Genomic DNA, 22,537 nt, shown 5'->3' on the forward strand with positions numbered 1-22,537 from the left:
TGAAATTTGGAGAATTTTTTTTCACTTGGAAGTTGTGGGTTATGATGTGTAAATAAAGATGGAAAAAGTCTGATTGAATACAATTTAATTCCAGGCTATAAGGAAACAAAAGGTGATAAAAGGGGGTGTACACTTTCTATAGGCACTGTCTATTTGTGCTTGGCCAATATCGGTATATTTTTCGGAAATCGGCTGTTTGGAATCAGTGTAATTACTAACTCCAGTCCATACTGTATACAACCCAAAAACCATGAGTTGCTTTAACCCTTGCTTTTGATTAATTCAATGAACAAATTAAGAAAAACAACGTTACATTATAGACGTTTCAAAGAGATGTGCTGCCAATCGTCGCGTGATGGGTAGAAAAAATTTGGCTTGAATTTAGAAAACGTGATAATTTGGCAAACAGCTTGGAAATCTGGTGTTATCAAATGTATTTTGCTTTGAAACTCACAAAGAGAATACATATAGCCTTTGTAAAGCACACCGAGTCATATAAAATAACCAATTTGGAATTGCATGAACCCTTACCTTGTAGCAACTGCCGACTGTACATCCCGATTGAGACATGAACTGTACTGCTGTCGACTGTGGGGCACTCAGCAAGTGGCTTAAGCACTCAGTCAAGAACTCCAATTCAATGGTTGATAAGGAATGCCTTGCTTGGCAAGCGATGGCAATCACCGAACCGTCGTATTAAACGCACACCTCCCGGAAACGCCCGAAATGTCAAAAATGTCCGAATTAGACGAATGACATTTTTTTTCAGCAGTCAGAACTCATGCTAAGTTCAATTCTGGAGCTAACATTTTGTAATTCGTCTTAATTTAAGAGATTCTTGAGGTTAAGGCATGTGCGGAAATGAAATAAAGCTACAAACGCTGACTTCTCTGGGCATTTATAAGCATTGCAATGTATCCAGTGATTTGTAGCTATGATGAACAGGCATTCGATAATGAGTGAGAAAAATGGGGAAAATGAAGACTTTATCGTTAAGAAATCGTTGTGGCCTATTCTAAGTTGAGGCATGGTTGAGCTGGCCAAAAAACATGGTGGCTTCAGACCCCAGCGAGGTTCCCCAGGAAACGCCTTAAACCCAAAGAGAGAGAGAGGTGGCTGAGGAGCATCTGACAAAGGATACAATTAAATAAGGCTGTTAATTAACTTGAAATGGGGTGTTTTAATTAACCCAAACATCCAATTTTCACTCTTGCACTTCCTTGGAGTTTTTTTGGTATGCATGCAGTTTCATGCTGCTTGGTTTTATGGTCTTGGAGTTATGGAGGACACGCACGCACGCACGCACGCACGCACGCACACACACGCACACTGACATTTATTAGTATAGATAAACAACCTGAACATAATTTTTTTTTTTTTTAAATTCAAAGAATGCTTGTTATGATCATTTTACATTTGCAAGATCTGCCCAAGATGTGAAATATGTGATGAAATGTGAAATTAAGGTGATGTGATATAAAATCAAGATTACGTGATGTGATGTGATGTCAAATTCACAAGGAATCGCAGGGAAATTACACGCAGGTGGAGGCCATTAAGCCCATCATGTCTGCGCCACATCAACACCACACCAATTTATCAACACGATCAAAACAAGAAAATGCAAAATGTTTGTTTTTGTGTTTTTTGTAGTTTTTGTATTTTTTTTTGTCCTTTTCAGGGAAAGGGGCTTGGGCTTGGGTAAAAGACACACATCAACCACACAACACTCCTTGAAGATTCCCACCAACACTCCGTACACATGCACACATTCACCCATGAATGCTCAAGCTACCTAAAAGTCCGACAAACATCCCTTTACCCTTCTGTCTCAAAAACTTCCAGGTGCCTGTCTAATTCCAATTTAAACTTATCCACTGTTTTTGCTGCCACTACCTTTCCAGGGAGACCATTCCAATCATTCATGACGATCTGATTAAAAGTCCCCTGCCTTACTACCATCTTAACTCTCCTCTTCTTTACTCTCCGGCTATGGCCCCTAGTCCTATCACTGTCAACTCTGTTGAAAAATTCATCTGCACTTATTTTGTCTACACCTTTAATTATCTTAAACATCTCCATCATATCATCTCGTAACCACCTCCTTTCGAGTAAATAAAGCCCTGTTTCCTTAAGCCGCTCCTCATAGCTGAGTCTCGCTCAGCCTGAAATCAATCAAGTAACCCTGCGCTGAACCCTCTCTATGGCATCCATGGCCTTCCTGAACTGTGGTGACCAAAACTGCACACAATATTCTAGATGTGGCCCTCACTAAATTCCTGTACAATGTTAACACTACCTCTTTTGATTTATTGACCCCCCTCCAAATACAGCCTAAAACCCGATTTGCTCAACCTATAGCTGCCCGGCACTGTGCTGCCTGCTTTCTTCCCATATCTACGACCACCCCCAGATCCTTCTCCTGTGTGACGCACTCCAAAATTACCCCTTGCAACCTGTAATCTCTATTTTCAGTGTTCTTTCCCATCCCCAACACCTTATAGTGGGGCAACTTAGCTAAATATAGCATAACAATTGTAAATTTTGTGAGGAAAGCACCAAATTTGGCATACTAGTAGCCTATCATATTATGAACAGATTTGGATATTGAGCCATCTCAAAATTTTTGATGGCAGTGGAAAATGGCTGCCACAGCTAATCAGCGGCTGAATTTGAGATGGCCCAATATCCAAATATGTTCATAATATGTTGGGCTACTAGTGTGCCAAATTTGGTGCTTTCCTCACAAAATGCACAATTGTTATGCTAAGTTGCCCCACTAGTGGGGCAACTTAGCTCAATATAGCATAACAATTCGATCACCACCCCCTCTGCTATCCACTTTCCCTTCAAGATTTGTGTCATCTGCAAATTTGGAAAGTCCACACTTCACCCCACTATCCAAATCATTGATGTAAATAATGAATAGTAATGGTCTGGGTACTGATCCCTGAGGTACCCCAATACTTACATCCTCCCACTCACAGCCACTCCACAAGCCCTCCCCTTGCTTAACAACCTCCGATGTGGTACCTCATCAAATGCCTTCTTAAAGTCTAGATATACTATGTCCACTGCCTTGCCCTCATCCACCCAATCAGAAACTGCTTCATAAAACTCTAAAAGATTTGTTAAACAGGAACTACCTTTGGTAAACCCATGCTGACTACCGTTAATTTGTTTGTTTTATTTGTTTCCTCATCTGGTCCTTAATTAATGTCTCCATAACCTTCCCCACAACTGAAGTCAAACTAACATGTCTCCAGTTTCCCAATTCTTCTCCGAATCCTTTCTTAAATAATGATGTTACATTTGCTACTCTCTAATTTTCCGGTACCTGTCCTGACTCCAGTGAGCAATTGAAAATATCCGTTAACATCTCGCTTACCTGCTCAGCCGCCTCCATCAATACTCTCGTGCATATTATCTGGACCCGGAGCCTTATCTTCTCTTGGATTATCTAACTGTTCCTTTACTTCCTCCACTCCAACCTGTATCTTCTACAAAAGCCGTTCCTCACCTCCTCGTTAGATACTCTCAGCTATTGGCTATTCTCCTCACTGTTCTTGTGTAAAAGTTGAAGCAAAATATCTGTTTAATAAGCCTGCCATCTCACTTTCAGCACGAACCACTCTCCTGCTGCTATTCCTCAATGGGCCCACACTGGTCCTAACCTGTTTTTTTTCCCTGATATACTCAGAGAGCCTTGCTATTATGTTTAATATTCTTCGCCATGTCCTTCTCATACTCTCTTTTGGCTTGTCGAGTTATTTTCTTAACTTGCCTCTGTTTACTTTGATAGTGATATAAATCCAACTCCAGTCCTGTTATTTGAAACCTAATAAATGCGTTCTGCTTCTCCTTAATAGCATTCCTTATCTCACTATTCAACCACCCTGATCTCTTTCTACTTCTAGTTTTACACCTCATTGGAACGTTCTTACTCTGCACTCTACACATTTAGTCCTTGAAGGTTTCCCATTTCACTGATGCTGATTGTCCTGTTGTTAGCTTCTCCCTATATACATCACGCAACTCTCTTCTCATACCCTCAAAGTTTGCCTTCCTGAAATCTAATAGCGTTACTCAACTATCCTGAACTCTAACTCTTCACAGAATCGTTACACATAAGATGTTATAGTCACTTGCTCCAAAATGCTCCCCAACCTTCACCTCCTCCACCATATTGGGATCATTACAAGGAGGTCAAACATTGCACTCCCCCTCGTGGGCTTATCTTCAAACTGGGTTAAAAAGCAATCCTGTACGAAAACTAGGAAATCCTCATCCGCTTTTCCCTTTCCCTGTTCCTGGACCCAATCTATGCCTGGCAAGTTAAAATCCCCCATAATCAATATTCTTCCATTACCATGTGCCCTTTTGAATTCATGTACTCCTCTTTCCTCCTCTTCCTTCCCACCTATAAAAAGGTGGGATGCCCTATAAAAGCATCCCACCAGTATCTTACTGTTTTTACAATCTCGAATCTCTACCCATACAGAATCCTCAATGTTTATTCCTTCCTTAATGTCACCCCTTTCTCTTGATGCAATGCTGTCCTTTACCCAGATTGCTACTCCTATTTTCTCCTTCCTATCGCACCGCCACACCTTGTTGCTTTCCAATCCTGTCCTCCAGTTACTCTCCTTAAACCATGTCTCACTCACCTCAACTCTGTTGTACTCCTCGCTATCCACTTTGACTTCAAGCTCTTCAATCTTATTATTTAAACTTCTGGCATTGGTATAGAATATATTTAACTTTTCTCTTCCTGAAATTCTATTTTCTTGCCTGGCCTTACTCATCACAATTACATCATCTGTTCCTTCCGTAACAGCTTCCCACCCTCCGCTGACCTAAAAAAGCCTGAATTCCTTCCTCATTTCCCACTGCATGCCTTGTTGTTGCCCCCTTTCTATTTAATTTCTGGCCATCATTCCAGAAACACTGCCTTTGTCCCCTCAATGATTTCCACTGATTCTCAAATGTAAAAACTTCCTCCCTACACCATTCTTCTAGCCATTGGTTGATGTCTATTGTTCTGCTCATAATTTCTATATTGTTTCCTAATCTTGGGAGGATCCCAGAAAACATGACCTCATAACCCTTTGCCTTCAGCTGCTGACCCAACATCCTGAATCTATTTTTCAAAACCTCTGAGTAAACTTTCCCTTTATCATTCGCACCCAGGTGTACCACAAACAACTTCTTCCTGCCATGACCCGATAAAATATCTTTTACCCTTCCTTCAATGTCCCTAACTCCTGCTCCTTCAAAACATCACAGAACTCTATGTCTATGATCCTTCCTGCAGAATGAAGAATCGACATATTTAATAGTCTCATCTTAATTGAGATGTACCTTTTGTAAAAAAAAAAAAAAAAAGCTATTTACAAAGAATCACACACAACATCAAGTACTTTGTCCTTCATCCCCTTTATATATTTTTTTACTTCAAAACAACTCTGTCAACTTTCTGGATCTTTTGTTGGTTATCGTCACATAATTGCACGTCGCCCTTTCATTAACCGCACTTCTCATTCCCCTCAATCAGGAGCAGAGCGGCGAAGTCCTTCCTGGGGAAAGTGCACTGTTACTGGGCGGCAGTGCCTCTCTCGTCAACTATGGTGCCAGTGATGACGACGAGTGCTCCTCGGGTGGCACATCAGGTGAAGGCTCAGGCATTTGCCTGGTGCCCGGGGTGTCGAGGAGCGGGGGAGGTATCGTCCCCCACTCTGACAATGCCAGGCAGCGTCTGGAGAGCATGCAGCAGGAGCTTTGTATGTTAAGGGAAATGAATTCCCGCTTTGAGGAGACAATGCAAAACCTGCATTCGGACGTACAACGTGATATTTCCTTCCTTACGATTGCTGTGGAGGAAGATAAGTTCAGGTGAGATGCTATAAATTATTATGATTATTCTATCTATTATTGATTTATTTTCCTTTTTTTGGTAAAACATGTTTGCTTTTTGCATCATCATCATACTTATTTCATTGCCACTGCCTCTCCGACTGTTCATTTGTAGGTTTATTTAATTGCTTGCTTCATTTTACTTATTTATTTAATTTTTCGGAAATGTACTGCTTCTGTTTGTGGTGAGGCATTTTGATGCACAGGATATCGCAACTGTAGTTTGTTCTTCCAGCTTCTTCTAAAGGAAAATGTTGTAAGTTCTCGCTTTGCTTTTAGTCCAGTAGAATTACACTATAACCTGAAACAAATTGCAATAGTTTTTTTATTGCTGGATCTTGTTCAGGGGGTCAATCTGAATGTCCCAATATAAAATAGGACAAAATAAGACCACCGGAAGTGCCCTAATTTACATAAATTCAAAATGGCCACCATTGAGCATTTGGGGGGCTGATATCTCCAAAACGGTGCGTTTTAGACCCCATAAATGTATTATTAGCAGATAGGAAAGTGACCCCAAGGAATCCAAATATGTCGTCAAAATTTGTATATGACGTAAATGACGTCATTGATATAATTTATGTTAAATTTATGTTTTCCTCAATGTTTTTGTAGGAAGTACATGTATGACGTTCTTTGGAAATATCCTAGTCTGAAATATGTTCCATGAGCTATGCCTTGTACATTAACAAATTCAAATTCAAATGTATACCTCCACAGAGTGTGTCCTATACATGTCCTGGCTTATTCACATGATGAGTTTTTCCTTAGTCTGAATCAATATCGGTGGCAACATCCCCCTTATTAGTGCATGATGTCCCTTTGCATCCCGTGCATGATGGTGACCACGCTAAGCCATTTTTCCGACAGCTGCAACGTAGGGTGTCACAATCACCCTTGCATTGGCACCGGATTATTTTCAACAAATATTCCGGTGCAGGAAGCAAGTCCATCTTGTTTGGCTGCATTCGACCATCTGACAAATGCCACCCCCAATCCGTTGGATTCAGTTGTTCTTTCCCCATCCAAACCTGGGCTTGATCGTAAACCCTCTGTGAGTGATATCTTGCTGCGTTGGATGTTGGAGGTAGCGTCTGTACTTGGACACTGTGAGCACTGGTAGCCACCTTTTCCGAGACCTTCCTGGCTCTCAGGTCATCCAGGCTTTCTTCCATCTTTCCACCACATAGAGAGACAAGAGCGCGCTCTCCTGCTTTATCTACGTCCTCGACCCCCAACCTTTCTTGAGCCAACTTTAGAATTTGCGACTTAAACTCATGATGATTTTGGGATTTCTTCACGGGCGCTCCTTTCCCTATCCCAAATATCCTGGATGTTGTGTCGCATCCAGCAATGGCATGGATCACTAGCAAGAGACTACACAATTCTTTCCCCAACTGCTTCTTGAGGCAAACAATGTCCCAGACTCTCCTCTTCACCTCCTTCTCCCCACACTTGCGTTCTGACCTGAAGACGAGTCCTTTGCAGTCATCACTGCAATAGAAACACAACAGTGCAAGAAGATCTGTATCTTCTCATATTAGTTGCGTACAAGCAGACGTTAAACACCTTACAGCCGTTTTCACAATCAAGACATCAGCATCACCATCTGCGCTTAGGGTCTTGATGCCGTTTTCACCCATCTTTTCCATCAGCAAATGTATAAAGCACTGCTTGTTCTCAGCATTTGCTAGAAAGTGTTCCTTTTTTGTAGTTGGTGGCATTTGGGGGGGGAAAGAAACTCGTGGACCAACAGCTCCCTTCGTTCTCCTCTGATGGGTAACATCTTTGATGGAAGGGCCATGGGCGTATCCGTCAAATACTACAGGTGGCATTTTTGTAGTGCTTTTGGACATGGGTGATGTAGTGATCACAGATTTCCTCGTAGGTGTCATCTTTCTTCCATGGTATTCTGTAAAGGAGAGATCCGCCATCTAGTATGTAATACTCAGGGATGCGCTGTGGTGCATCTCCTCCAACTGCTGTTGGTGCACAGCTCTCAAGTGAGTCGGCAAGTTGTGGCTTATTCGCTTCTCGCATAACTCCGTGGGCATCAAACAAGGACGCAGGATAACTTGAGAGTTCGTGCTTGAACAGGCCCTTCAAATCTCTGTTTGGTTCACTGTTCGCAACAAGGAGCAGGTGCTGGAACAGCAGTTGTGGATCAACTGGTACGGCAATGGTTTCATTGCCTGCAGAGACCACCTTCTGACCCATTATTTTGGCGGTGTCTGCCTTCTTAAATGAATACTCAAACATATTCTGGCCAGACATCTTCTGTAGAATAGCTGAACCAACTTCTGCTTTATGTGGGTTTGCTGAACTGTGTGACGACTGCAGTTGCAATGTTCCTGAGGTTGTCTGACTGGACAAGTGGATTTCGGTCTTGAAGGAATTTTGAGATTGTGTCGGTGTCTTTGCAGTCCTGGGCTTTTCTCGACGACGACATCTCTTTGTGCTGCTCGCTGGTGCAATAATGGGTCCCTGTTAGATTTTGCATGCTCTCATTTACAGATGCACATGCAGGCACAGCTAACAACCATCGTGTCCTCTGAGTTTCCTCCATGCCACGACCACGGGTCAATCCACCAGTTGACTTCAGAGTCCGCATTAAGACTTGTTCAATTACAAGGTCAGAAGAGAGATCCGCCCAGAACCTGTCAGTTCTTCGAATGACAAATTTTCCAGAGCGGAACTGATGGTGAACATCCGGGCTCGTCTTCTCCAAGTTGAGCATGTCTGTCAGGTAAACATGGCCGGACTTCGTGCAGTGCGAATGTCCTGCGGCAGCAAGGTGTGGCAACATCTTCCGCAGTGAGGACAGGTGGAGGTCAAAATCGCCTGTTCGTTCTGCCTTCAGAAACTGGAGAAGTAGCTCGACCATCGACATGTACTGTAGCCACAGTTGGCCCATCGGGAACTCAGCGATCCTTGACGTGTGTTTCTGCAGGACCTGGCTTATTCTCTTCAAGACGTCACAACTGCATGCTTCTTTCGCTTGAATATCATCCGCAAGTAGACCATCGTATAGCTGACCTGCCTCTTTGAGATCTGGGTGTACATCATCTCTTTCACTCAATGTTATCATATTTGACTTCGTTTTCGTGGGACATGAAATCATATGCTTCACACAGAATCATTGAATTCAGAACTGCATAAATCAGTGTATGCCCCCGTATAGCCCTAGCATAGGCCTTGCCATTCAAGATGTAGTCTACTGCATTTTCGGCATAAACTAATTCAAGTGCTTCCCGAAGTCCTGAGGCATTCATGAGGTGTCCAATGGATCCAAGATAACTCATCATGAGGTGAAAACCTCCTAACTTGAGGATTACTTTCTTCAGTTCGCTAGATTTGTCCTCATGATGAATGATCGTCCGTGCTTTCAACCACAATGGTTGATCAAATGTCAGAATAGGAATGGTACTGTTTCCTGTTTTCTTCGACAACAAACAGCAATGTAGAGTCGACGCAGGACATGTTGGTGGGTTCTAAGTATATCATCGGAAGGAAGTGTACGGATGATTTACCTGGATGTTCACCCTTGCATATAGCTTGCATCGTTCCTGATCACCCTGGTCTACTGGGACAAAGGGGCAAGGAAATCTTCCAGAAAATATTTAGGTTGGAGGTAAGATCGTTGACAATTAAATAAGGCAGTTTCTGGAAAAGTAATGACTTTTTCCCAAGAAACCTTTTGTAATAATGGATGGCAATCTTAGCTGCCGGGACCCCATCATCTGGATAGGCTAAGAATCGTGGTACTGGCTTCTGACTTAGTACTTCTGGTGTACAAGCTACCACTATTCCCATACCATGGAATGTACCATGGCCATCTAAGGTGCGGAGGTTGTGGTCCACATTGTTGGCACATTGTGGTCCACATTGTTGCCAAAGTGACCTGATATTGGGTAGGTCGTATCACTTGACCTGGCTGCAGACTTGGAGAAGCGCAAAACCTCATCATAGGGCAAGCATAAGCCATGAGCAAAAAGACTGTCTATCAAAAATATAGAACCATACAAATGGTGCAGTTGGACACCGAGCCCAAATGGGATGGGCGCAAGGACGGTTCGAGGCCTAGTGGCTTGCATGATACAATGGCCTATTGTGGCAACCTTCAGGTCATTTGCACCTGGGAAAAGACCAGACAAAATAAGCTGAAGTGATTCTGGCAAGTATTTCAAGTTAAGATCAATAGACCTAAGTTGAACTGGGTCTGGGTATGTTGATTTGGAAGTGTCCTGCGCTTTAATGTCCGATTTGATGAGTTCACCTGCAGTCTTGATAATTCGTCGCTTATCATCAGCTTCATTGTCCATTTTAGGAGTGTCATAAAATTCCTGGAGGATCTGCGCTTGAGCTTTCCTGAATGTCACAATGTTTGGTCTGCCATTTATGTTTGTGATCACAACCCGCTCTCCAAAATGTTCAAATAACTTTACACGCATATACATTGGAGAGTATGGGTCTTCACATATCTTTGACATTTCATAAACAAGATCAGTGACTGTGGTTTGTTCAGTCATTTTCCTGTAGGTCAGCGATGACCTGCAGGAATGCCTCTTGTCGTTGAATGTTTGTCCGCCTCCCTAGCTTAGTTGGTGGAATAATGCTGCTGGTGTCACTTCTGTAACGGAGTGGTATTTGCTTCCCTGTTCTGAAGTTTACACTACAAACTATGTGGTAAATGGCATCTGCCACGTGAAGGTCAATGCAAGATGCCAAACGTCTCCGAACTTTCTCTGCCCAAGGATCGTTTGAGGGCCTTTGGTCACATGCTTTAAAGATAGACCTTTGGAAGTCCCACGTTCGAACAGGGTAAGAATCATCAGAGTTGGTGTCTGCTGACATCCCACAAAGGAAGCAGTGTTCCAAAAAGTTAAATATGGGTTCAATAGAACAGCGACTTGGCGTCTCTGGCTCCTCCCGAAACTTTTGTTTTAACGAAAACTGTATAGATTTCTTGTTGCAAAAGTCTAGTCTGCATTCAGAGTGGAACTTCTGCCCCACCATCACGTTGATGGCAACTCCTCTTGATTTTGCAGCTTCCCTCACACTATGGGCACCCTTCTCTGTCAAAGTAAACGTTTGTCGGCCATCATCAAGCTGTTTCTCGCACATGGCACACTTTGTGTCATCAATGGTGTAGATGTCGCCCTGTGGATGGAAAATTAGTTTTTAGGATATTGTCAAAGCTATGCTAAATTCCACGAAAATCAGTCAAGTAGTTTACCTAATGCTATGCGCGTACATACGACATCTAATACCCCACACAAACAATCTGAACCAAACACCATATACACAGTACACTCTACAGCAGTCACTACACAAAGCATGCAAAATGAAATCAGTCATGCCCACCGCATAAATCTGATGTATTGTACAGATACACTCATGATCACCTGAACAAAGAGTCACCTGGCCGTTGAGTCCATTTACCTTAGGTGAAAATGTGCTGGTGTAGGTTACCCTGATGGGGGGGGGGGGAGGGGGGTTGTTGTGTTGCATAGTTTATTTGTCAATCCCGATGTATACTATATGATAAGGGAAAATAAACTCTTTTGAATTTGATTTGAATTTGTTTGACACCTATGACGTCATATATGATGCCAATGACGTCATTTCTGACATCATATACAAATTTTGACGACATATTTGGATTCCTTGGGGTCACTTTCCTATCTGCTAATAATACATTTATGGGGTCTAAAACGCATCGTTTAGATATCAGCCCCCCAAGTGCTCAATGGCGGCCATTTTGAATTTATGCAAATTAGGGCACTTCTGGTGGTCCTATTTTGTCCTATTTTATATTGGGACATTCAGAGTGACCCCCTGAACAAGATCCAGCAATAAAAAACTATTGCAATTTGATTCAGGTTCAGCCATTCTGGGGCTAAATCTACTGGACTATTTGTTTGCTACCTCTGTTCATAAATGTTTCTCCATCAATTAAGAAATTGTGACTTTAGTTGCAAGTACAGTCTTCCATCATCTTATTTCCTTTTCGTTTTGACTTTACCTGCCTATTGATACTTTTTAACGACTTGATTTAAATAGCTGGTATCTAACATTGTTTTATTTTTTAATTAATTATTAGTTCATTGGCGTGATTGGGCAGAACATGCCCAGTGTAGATCACAAAAGTAGTGTTGCATGATATGAACCTTCTTCTGAAGATAATTTTGGGAACCACAACACTAAACCAACAACTTGCTCGTACCACAAGACCAATGGTTGCCCTCATCAGTCAACCCCTATGTGACATTTCTCACTTGTCAATTAATCCTTCATCCAATAGGAATATGTAAAAGCAGTGATATGCCCGTCAAAGATGCGTGATGGGCCTGAATGGCATTTGCTCGGACCGGAGGAGCCAGAGAACCAACAATAACAATTCCTTGACAGTTTGGCTTGAGCACCCTGCACCAGAACACCGTGACGTGATCCGGCATGGCGGGACGCACACTCACCTCTAATCCATCTAGGCTGGGTTTGAATCTCGACCCAGCTATAAACTGTCATCCCTGTGTTTCACAGGTGGGGTGATTCACCAATTTGTGTTCCGTCCCTCAGATGGACATTAAACGGGAATCCTGTCAGCCAGCATTCATTTATTGCTGGACATTAAAGATCTCATGAGCGAAGAAGTAGGTGAGCCATCACCGGCACCCTGAACAAATTACAAATTCCTGCCCTAACCAGCAGATGGCATTCCAGCAGTGGTACAGCCACACCCTCAGCCATTGATGCGACCCTGCAGTCTTGTGCTGCATACGAACGAAGAAGAAGAATCCGACATTGCAAAAGCTTTGACAAAGGTCCCTTTTGGACAGGGTTGAACAGAATAAAAGTAGGGGTTGGAAGTCAATTTAGATGCTATAATCAATTGTAAGACTGTTGATTTGCTTACGAAGTTTGATGACTGTGCCTGAAGCGGTGGGAAAGGAGATAGGAAACCAGACACAGACAACATCTATTATTATACATGAGTAGAGTGGAGAGACATTGGTGAAGTTTCCGTTCGTGACCTTTTTTACCTGTGTGACTCATTTAATGGATTCTTGTGGGATTAAGGATGATTAGACGTGTGAGAAACTTCACATTGCAGTTGATCGCTGCTGTTGGCCTGTTTGGCAGTTTTTTTTCTGAACATGTGCCTCATAATGCTGGGATCCCACGTGATGATTTGTCCATCACCTTTGAACATCCTTGTAATTTGTGCGAAAGTCCCCAATCATCTCAGATCATCCCCAATCTAAAACCATCATTTTTTTTCTACCCTCGTTAACCCAACCTAAACCCTCCTCCTTCCAAATTTCCACCCGCCTGAGAGTTTCCTTCTGTATCCATCTTGTCCACCCCATGCTTCCTCTCCTGCCTCCCATTCCTCCCCACACCCATTGTTTGTCTGCCTCCCTCTGTCTTGGCTGTTGGTGCTTGCCCCCCCCTACTGTTCCTTTGTCCTGCTGCGTCCTCATTGTTTCAGTGCATTAGTACTAGCTCTTCCACGAGCCTTGACTATGTATCCAAAAAAAGTGCACCAACACTGTACATAAACTAATACTGGAACTGCTTCATAGCTTAACGATTCATCCAGAAGGTGCAGTTTGAACAGTAAAATAAATCTAAGTTATTCAAAGACATCTATATATTACACACACACACAAAATTGACATGTGTTTTGGACTCGCTTACCCCCCCCCCACACCCCTTGCCCTCGAACTCACTGCTTTTCCCCCACCCCACTACCTCGTCGTTTGTCATAAATTCCCATTTCCTCCCCCTTCTTACCTCTCCTCCCAGCCCCCTTTTCTCTCACTTCTTCAACCTGATGTCAGGTCAGGCCAGATTAGATCTGTGACTTGCTACAGGTATCATGTAAACCTGTACTAACCTGTTCCCTGGTCGGGTTGTCGGCGACTAAACAGTCTCTCCCACCAGGTTTTCTTGGTGAGGAGGGTGTTTGGATATGGACACCCAGCAGGATTAAAAACAAAACCTGTCAAAGGGTGTTGGAACTCCTTGTGAGCCAACGACCATCCATATCGAGCACCCAACTGTGTCTGCAGACGTCCTCATGCAGTTGGGTTACTTCTTTTGAGGAGGTTGGTGGCAGGATTTGTACTCCAGCCACTGTACAACCCTTCATTCCACAAAACAAAGAAATCTGAAAACCCACTCCGTGGGAGTACCTCCTGTGCAGCTTCCCTTCGCAGGGCAGGTCACCGGATGACGGGATTGGGGCAAAGCCTTCGGGACCACCAATCTGTGATGATAGGAGGGAAACCACAGGGTAACATTCCCGGGTCAGATTACGGATCACGGGGTAACATTCCCGGCTCAGATTGCAGGAGAGTGTGTTGAGGTGGTGCTGAGGTGTCGTCCACCAAACAGCGGTCTCCTTGGGTTAACCTGAGGCGGTCCCTTTGGGTGGGTGCCTGGAATGTCCTACCCGAAGAGAGGATGATTACCTGTCTGTTATCATCTGAGCTCAGGCGTTTGAACATTGGTATTGCAGCACTCTCTGAGGTTCGGAGACTGGATTGCGGCGAGATCATGGCGGGTGGTTACACCGATTATTGGTCTGGTCACTTTGATGGTTACCATGCCCACGGAGTTGCTGTAGCTGTGTCCACTAAGCTGACTCCAATGATAATTGAGGTAACACCGGTCAAAGAGCGTATTATGAGATTAAGGATTCGTCACTCCTTAGGTATCATTTCCCTGGTCTCTGTTTATGCTCCGACTGAGGCGAGTGATCTCACCGTGAAGAATGCATTCTATGCTACGCTCGAGTCTGGTTGATCAGTGCCCCAGACGAGATACACTTCTCGTCTTGGGGGATTTCAATGCATCGACTGGAACTGATAGGGATCGTTATGAGACGTGTGTTGGTCACCATGGGTCATGAACTATGAACCAGAGTAGCACTAAGTTCCTTGACTTTGCAAGAAGTCATTGACTTAGGGTGGCCGGTTCATGGTTTCAGCACCCACAAGCTCATCGCTGGACTTGGTATTCCAACACTGGTGGTGTGGCAAAGATTGACAATATGCTCGTTGATGGTCACTGGAGGATGATCCAGAACTGCATTGTCTAGCGGAGTGCTCAGTTCCTCAATACTGACCACCGGCTTGTTGTAGCAACTCTTAAGTTGCACCTTAAATCCAGGAGAATAGTACCATCCCAGCCTAGGCTGGATGTTGGCAAGCTCAAAGATGAGAGGGTAGCAGAGGAGTTTGTGGACAAGCTGAGTGGAGATTTGGGGGGTCTGGGTGCTTTGGGAGGTCCTGAAGAGTTGTGGAGTGCCTTCAAGACCACCGTCCTTGATGTGGCCGGTAGATGTCTTGGAACTCACCATAGGGCAAAGAAGAATTTTGTCTATCAAGGGACACTGAATACCATTGACCAGAGTCGCAGGGCCAGGCTGAATGGCAGAACTGAGCTTTTCATGGAGCTGAGGCGTAAAACTGTACGTGTCCTCAGGGTGGACAAGGAGGCCTATGTGCGAGGAATCTGTGAGGGGGTAGAGCATCACCTGTGGTCAAGTGATTCTCAACCTGCTTACAGGGGAATTCGCTCATTGCCTTCATCCAAGCCCATCCCTCGGTGTACTGTCTTCAGAGTAGAGGGTGGGAAGGCTCTTGACAGAGGAGTCCGAAGTGAAGGCCCGCTGGGCCGGTTACTTTGAGCAGTTGGACCAGGCTGATCCAGCAGCTGTCGAGTTGGACGTTAGGGGTGTTTCATTAACTGTTGCTGACCCTCCAATCAACTATGGTCCACCTTCGCTTGTGGAAACACGGGCTGCGGTGAACCGGTTGAAACGGGGTAACGCTCCAGGGATCTGTGGCATCCATGCTGAACTTCTGAAGGCTGGTGGAAATGCTGCACTCATGTCGTTGCATGCAGTTCTGTGCTCTGACTGGAACACAGACATCATCCCAAATGACTGGAAAAGGGGCCTTGTTGTCCCTCTCTGGAAGGGGAAGGGTGATCGCCAAGACTGCAACAACTACCGATGGGTGACGCTGCTCTCAGTGCCAGGCAAGGTCTTTGCTCGGATAATTCTTGATCACGTTCGCCACCATCTGCTTGAGCACCAGCGTCCAGAGCAGTCAGGCTTTATACCAAAGAGGTCAACGATTGACTATCCTTGCTCTTCGGGTCCTCATCGAACGCAGACAAGAGTTTCGGCAGGGGCTGCTTGCAGCCTATGTTGACCTCTGTAAAGCGTTCGATTCAGTGAATCGGGATGCCCTCTGGAGGATTCTTGGTATTCGTGGGGTGCCACCAAAACAGTTCAATCTGATGTCTGAACTATACTCTGGTACTGAGAGTGCTGTCAGATGTGGTGGTACCATCTTTGACTTATTTCCAGTTATCACTGGAGTTTGTCAGGGGTGTGTACTGGCCCCCACACTTTTCAGCACTTGTATGGACTGGATTCTCGGGAGGATGTCGGAGAGATCAAGCTGTGGTGCATCGTTTGGGAATGTCAAGATCTCTGACCTTCATTTCGCAGATGATGCAGTCATCTTTGCGGAGACTTTAGATATCCTTTTGGGGGCCCTCGAGGTGCTGAATGAGGAGTCTGAGCCGCTGGGATTACGCGTTTCTTGGGTCAAAACTAAGATCCAGGCTTTCAATGACATCTTGGATGCTGTTGTCCTGTCTGTGCCTGTTTGTGGTGAGGATGTTGAGGTCGTGGAGAGATTCATTTACCTTGGCATTGATATTCATGTCTCTGCTGGCTGTGACTCAGAGGTCAATGGACATCTTGGTCGGGACTGGGGAGTCATGGATTCACTGGATAATGGGGTGTGGCGCTGCCGGTACCTGTGCAGGAGGACGAAAGTCCGAGTCTTCAGGTCCTTGGTGCTTCCACTCTTGCTCTATGGATGCGAGACTTGGACTCTGACCAAGGATCGGAGACTGAGACTTAATTCCTTTGGTACCAGGTCTCTTCGGAGAATCCTTGGCTCTCGCTGGTCGGACTTTGTGTCCAACGAGCGGTTGCTGAGAGAGACTCAAATGAGATTTGTTACTTGTATAGTACGTGAGCGTCAGCTGCGGCTGTATGGACGTGTGGCTCCTTTTCCTGACGCTGATCCTGTTCACCAGATTATCTCAGCAAGGGAGTCTCGTGAGTAGAGGAGGCCAATGGGCCGACCACGTGCTTTGTGGTTGCAGCAGGTTGATTGGCATCTCAAGGAGATGGGGATGGGCCAGGCATCTGCCTGGGCGATGGTCAGACGTGCTGCTCTGGTGCATGCTCCCATACCTGACCTGACCTGATCTGACCTAAACCACTACCTCCTTGTTTGTCATAAATTCCCATTTCCTCCCCTTCTTTCTTCCCTCCATCACTCAACTTGTAAAAATCATTTTGCCACCAATCCACCCATACATTGTTAGGATGATGTAGATAACATGCATCATAAACAAACAAAGAAAAATGTCAATTTTAAAATTTTATTTTAAACGATATACATCTTCCTCGTTCAAGCTTGTCTGAGTGTCATTTTAACAGCCCAGCGTCTGGATGCAGGTATGAACGGCTGGAAGAACAGCTCAGTGACCTTACTGAACTGCACCAGAACGAAGTTGCCAATCTGAAGCAGGAGTTGGCCAGTATGGAGGAGAAGGTCGCTTACCAGTCCTACGAGCGTGCAAGGGATATTCAGGTGAGTGCTACTTTGCCAAGGCTTGGGGTTTCGGTGCCATTTGAAAAACTGCACGGATGTACAAGTGCGATTGCTGTAACTTATCCATCTCTAACAATTATACAAGACGGCTCCCCCATCCCCCCCAACTCTTTTCAGTTGGCACGCATGCTCCCCCATCCCTTTCACTCGATGGCATGTGTGCTTTTGCCCCTTTACTCGTGGGCATGCGCACTCTTGTGGCTCTTGTGGGCATTCATGCTCCACCAGGCAAATATGCTACAGTTGGAACTATAGTATACTAGCAGGGATACCCGTGCTCCGCACAGGAATCCCGTGGATGACGGCGGGTCTGAAGGAGTATATGTCACAGTTAATTGTAAAATTGTAGAGGCTGCCACCATTATTTTTTTTTTTCATCACCACTATAATATTATATTTTCCCTGCCATGTTTTATATGCATAAGACTCGAGTTAAAGAATGTTAAGATTTATTGCCACATCAGATAAAAAACCATAATGCCTCAACAATGTGAGGCTGGTTTCATGTCATCATTTGCGACTGAATTAATTCTCATTCTCTAGCAAATTCCGTTGGTCCCACGTCAATCGGCTGAACTTGAAAAATTAACGTTACACAATCAGGTGATGACGTCGTAATTCGGAAACCGGGAAGTCGGAAGTCATTGTCTTCAATTGACTGTAGCATTATTTTTTCATTCTATTGCAAATGGCGTTGGCCCCATGTCAATCGGCTGAACTTGAAAAATTAACGTTACGAAATCAGGTGATGACATCATAATTCAGAAACCGGAAGTCGGAAGTACAATTCTGGGTCATTCCATGTCAAATCATCAAAGAATCTGCCGTCATCTCTCAGATTTTTGTAAAACTTTGGGAACCAATTAGGACCCATGAAAAACGGCAAGAACTCAAATATTTTTGCTAACAGCCTAACGAACTTTGGACTAATTAGCACGACGTCGCGAATTCAAATGGCCATATCTCTAAAAGTATAACACCGAGAGAGCTGGTTTTGGTGTCATTTTAAAGGTATTTTCATGCCCTATGAATTTGTGTGGGCAACATTTTCCTACCTCCAACCACAAAAAAGTTATCTCAAAATATAAACTTCAATCATGAATCCCCAAAAAATATATCCTTCAAATTTCCGAAAATTCATCCCAGAGGTACCTTATGATGTCAAGAAGCTTCCACATAAGTTTTGTGATGGGCACTCCAATAGTTTCTGAGATATGAGCAATAATGTACATGTACGTATGGCATATAGGTTCGAAAATCAGCATTTGTAATGTATTATACAATCATTCTAACCTAGCCATGACAGGGAACACAGGGAACGACCATCAATTGCTTTGAAGTATCATGTACTTTCATTTTCAACTGGGCCTAAGGGGAAGAAACAAGTGCTGCTGTTGCTGCATTGAAGAGGAAATTGAAAGCCTAAGTCAGGTTAGTGAACAATGTGTACTTGAACTCACTTATTGATTGTATAATACATTACAAATGCTGATTTTATTTATATATATATATATATATATATATATATATATATATATATATATATATATATATATATATATATATATATATATATATATATATATATATATGATAGTACCCTCGTATACAGTGGTTGGTAACAGGTCTTATTTCAGTAGTCTGCAGAGATTTGCAACCGGAAAGTAATTTTACCTGGGCCCCTTCCCTCGTTAGTGTGTGCCTCTCTTCCTTTATGCACTCTCCCTCGCTCACCTTATTTTCTTTGCTTGTTTGCACACATGCTCACCCTTCCCCCTTGTACTCATTGGTGCATGTGCTGCTATCTCCCCTCTCCACCCCACCACCTCTCTTCCACCAGTTGGTGCATCCACACCCACCCTCCCCCACTCCCTTGTTGGTTGGAAAGTGCACTCCCTCCTGTCACTCTGCTTGTGTGTTGTGCATTCTATTCTTCAGGAGGTGCTGGAAGCAAGCCAGACACGACTAGCCAAGCTGGAGCTCCAACAGCAGCAACAGCAGGTGGTGCAGCTAGAAGGGCTGGAGTCTTTTGGTGCACGGGCACTCCTCGCCAAACTCATCAATGTCGCAGTGGCATTGGCGGCTGTTGTGTTGTTATGCGTTTCGGGTACAGCAGGCTTCATAGCCCCAGCGGTCCGCTCGCCCATGCGTGCTGGTTTCTCCATGGTGCTTTTTCTGGGTCTTGCTGTGCTGTGGAAGCGTTGGGATGCCATCCTGTTGGCCATTGAGGAATGGTGGTGTTCTGGTAATGGATGACATTGTGGCTTACAACTTGTCCTTGACCTACAAGAGCTGCTCTTTCTCTGACATAGCAGTCATGTTTTTACTTTTCTACCTCAAGAGGCCTGTGATAGAGACTGTTTGGTTGTTTTTTTGGGGGGGGGGGGAGGGGGGGTTGCTTTGTAACAGGGGTTTAGGAATATACCAGAAGGAGGAGACGTATCTGGAGACACACTTGATAGAAAGATCGGAAAGCACAATACTTGGAAACTTAATGAATACACGGCTTTCTCTGGTCAGAGTGGACCTTTTTCACCACAGTCGTCTGCTCAAGCAGGAAGTTGACATATTTGTGCTTACATGGTTCTACCCACTCAATAGTGTGATACTGAGAACATTGGTTGTGTAATTCCAATATGGCCACCGAGTGAATCGTGAAGACACCCAAATTGCAGATCGGTGCTCTAATGACACTGCCAAATATACCAAGATCAAAGTGACTGATTCACATGTCACCTGACTGCAGGTAATGTTTTACCATTTGTCACATTTAACAGGAAGCAAGATCCTGAGACATTTCGTTTGTCTGATCCTGTGAATCCCTGCAATATCAGTTCACTCGGACTGCCTGTCAGTTTTTTATTTTTTTTTGTGTTGAGTTATGCACCGCAGTGCCTGCTTGCTGCTAACTCTCATAATCACAGCCAATCAACTTTGGTAAATATATACCTTTGGAAGGACATGGAACAGTCATTTATCTCTGTATCAGAGAGAGGCTTGCTTCCTGGTTCTTCGGTTCATCTGTGATGGGGGGGGGGGGGGGGAAATCACTAGAACTTGTGCACCAGTCTTTGCAAGGGATGAGAACCAAGTAGCATTTTATTTTGTTCTAATAAATAGAAAGTTTGATTCTGGACTCTCCAGGCGAGCTTAATCCAAATTGTTCTCTTAACTTTTATCCTCAAAGTGAATGGAATTCTTAAAATGTTTTGGACCAAAGGGAGGCAACTGTGGTTTACACGTCCGGCATCCGGTTTCCAGGCGTTCTCCACATTTTGGAAGTCAGGCCGACTTTTTGTCCGATTGTATAATCGTTTCCATCGGTCGCTTCAGCGTGAAGGTTTTAATGGCTGCATTAGATTTCCATGAACCTCTTTCCATTGTGTTTCACCTTCACTCACATTTTCATTTTGGGTTTGTTTGTTGGTCGGTGAATTTGGTAAAACAAACGACCGACGCCTTTTATTTTCTCATTTGCACACCATAATATAGCATTGTAAAGTAACGACGTACATCGTATTGTATAGACACTTTCAAAGAAAATCCCCAAGACGGCAACTGAAGTCTGTTGCACACGTGTAATGGTTCCTGGATTAGAGATGCATGAAATAAACCGTGTAATGTCTGCACTTTTGCATTATTTGTTGATCCATCCCTGACAGGGTTTACTTTTTTTTTTTTTTAATTATTATTATCGTCTATTTTTCGTTTTCTAAATGAGCTCACATTTACTTGACTGATACCAGCTCCGAAAGCAGTGGAAGCATCCTTCGTTGAGCCTCTGCTGAAGAAAGAGACTGTATTTGAATCACAGATATGGCAGTGTACCACAGAGACAGATAGAGAGACAGACAGACTGGCATTGTTTACAGGTTATCGGTGTGAAATGTGATTGGTTGAGATGCCTGATGAGGGGATGGTGGGCATCAGCACGTTCTAGCTGGTGTTGGGTGCTTGAGCAATCCTGATAGCAGAAATGACCGCCGTGTGCCATCTCCAGTTCTGGTTCTGACCTGTTTGCTCACGAGCCATCACTGGTGGTCATTCTCCCAGCGCTGGTAAAAACCCTCTTGTTGCTTACATCGGAGCTGTTTGTTGTTGGGTGTGAAATGTTTACATGCTTTTATTTTTATTTTTCCTTCCTTCCAATTGCTGTTTTGCAAAGCCTTGGTGATTTTAACAAACTACGCAAATGCAATTTCATTTCTACTGCAATGAATAAATGGTTTACAAGCTGTGAAAAGTCGTGGCTGATTTAGATTGAGCTTGGTGCTGGGTTTTTTTTTGGAAACACAAACTTGGGCTGAAGCTGTATTTCTTGTTTGTACTGATGACCCTGTTTTATGCTGATTAATTGTCTTTTATGCTGTCTTTTAATTTTGAATGCACTTATTGTATAATGCAAACTGTGTTGGGTTCCAGACCTTTTGCAATATGCCAATGGAGTTCATGGGGAAGGGTGGAAATGGGAAGTTGTAAGGTAGGACAGAAAGAGGTATTCACATGTTTCCACCATCCAAAATGTGCAGTACTTGGGATCGCATTAACAGTCCTGGACAACACTGTTCCTGCCTTTATGGCTTCATCAGCAGGACAAAATGCTGAAGAGGAAACTAGTGGAGAAACTCCACCTGAAAGCCGAAGGACACTGAATGCTGAGAGATTGAGAGGGAGAGCGAGAGCGAGAGCGAGAGCGAGACACGGAGAGGGAGAGCGAGACACGGAGAGGGAGAGCGAGAGCGAGCGAGACACGGACACGGAGAGGGAGAGCGAGAGCGAGCGAGACACGGACACGGAGAGGGAGAGCGAGCGAGACACGGACAGCGAGAGGGAGAGCGAGAGGGAGAGCGAGAGGGAGAGCGAGAGCGAGAGGGAGAGGGAGAGCGAGAGCGAGAGGGAGAGCGAGAGCGAGC

General features: G+C 44.2%; 1 protein-coding gene across 1 annotated transcript in view; it reads left to right on the forward strand.

The window, feature by feature from the left end:
- LOC147033199 (transmembrane and coiled-coil domains protein 2-like) overlaps positions 1–21,867 on the forward strand; it is a 156,008-nt gene extending 134,141 nt beyond the window's left edge. Inside the window, exons 4-6 of the mRNA XM_085871324.1 lie at positions 5,555–5,892; positions 17,468–17,603; positions 19,563–21,867. Coding sequence (XP_085727450.1) covers positions 5,555–5,892; positions 17,468–17,603; positions 19,563–19,880 — 792 coding nt within the window. The 3' untranslated portion in view covers positions 19,881–21,867. The remainder of the gene's footprint in view (positions 1–5,554; positions 5,893–17,467; positions 17,604–19,562) is intronic.
- The last annotated feature ends 670 nt before the right edge of the window (positions 21,868–22,537 follow it).

Source organism: Eptatretus burgeri, chromosome 2 (genome assembly GCF_056783735.1).
Source record: "Eptatretus burgeri isolate ZD-2024b chromosome 2, Ebu_testis_v1, whole genome shotgun sequence".
In the NCBI taxonomy this organism is placed as follows: Eukaryota; Metazoa; Chordata; class Myxini; order Myxiniformes; family Myxinidae; genus Eptatretus; species Eptatretus burgeri.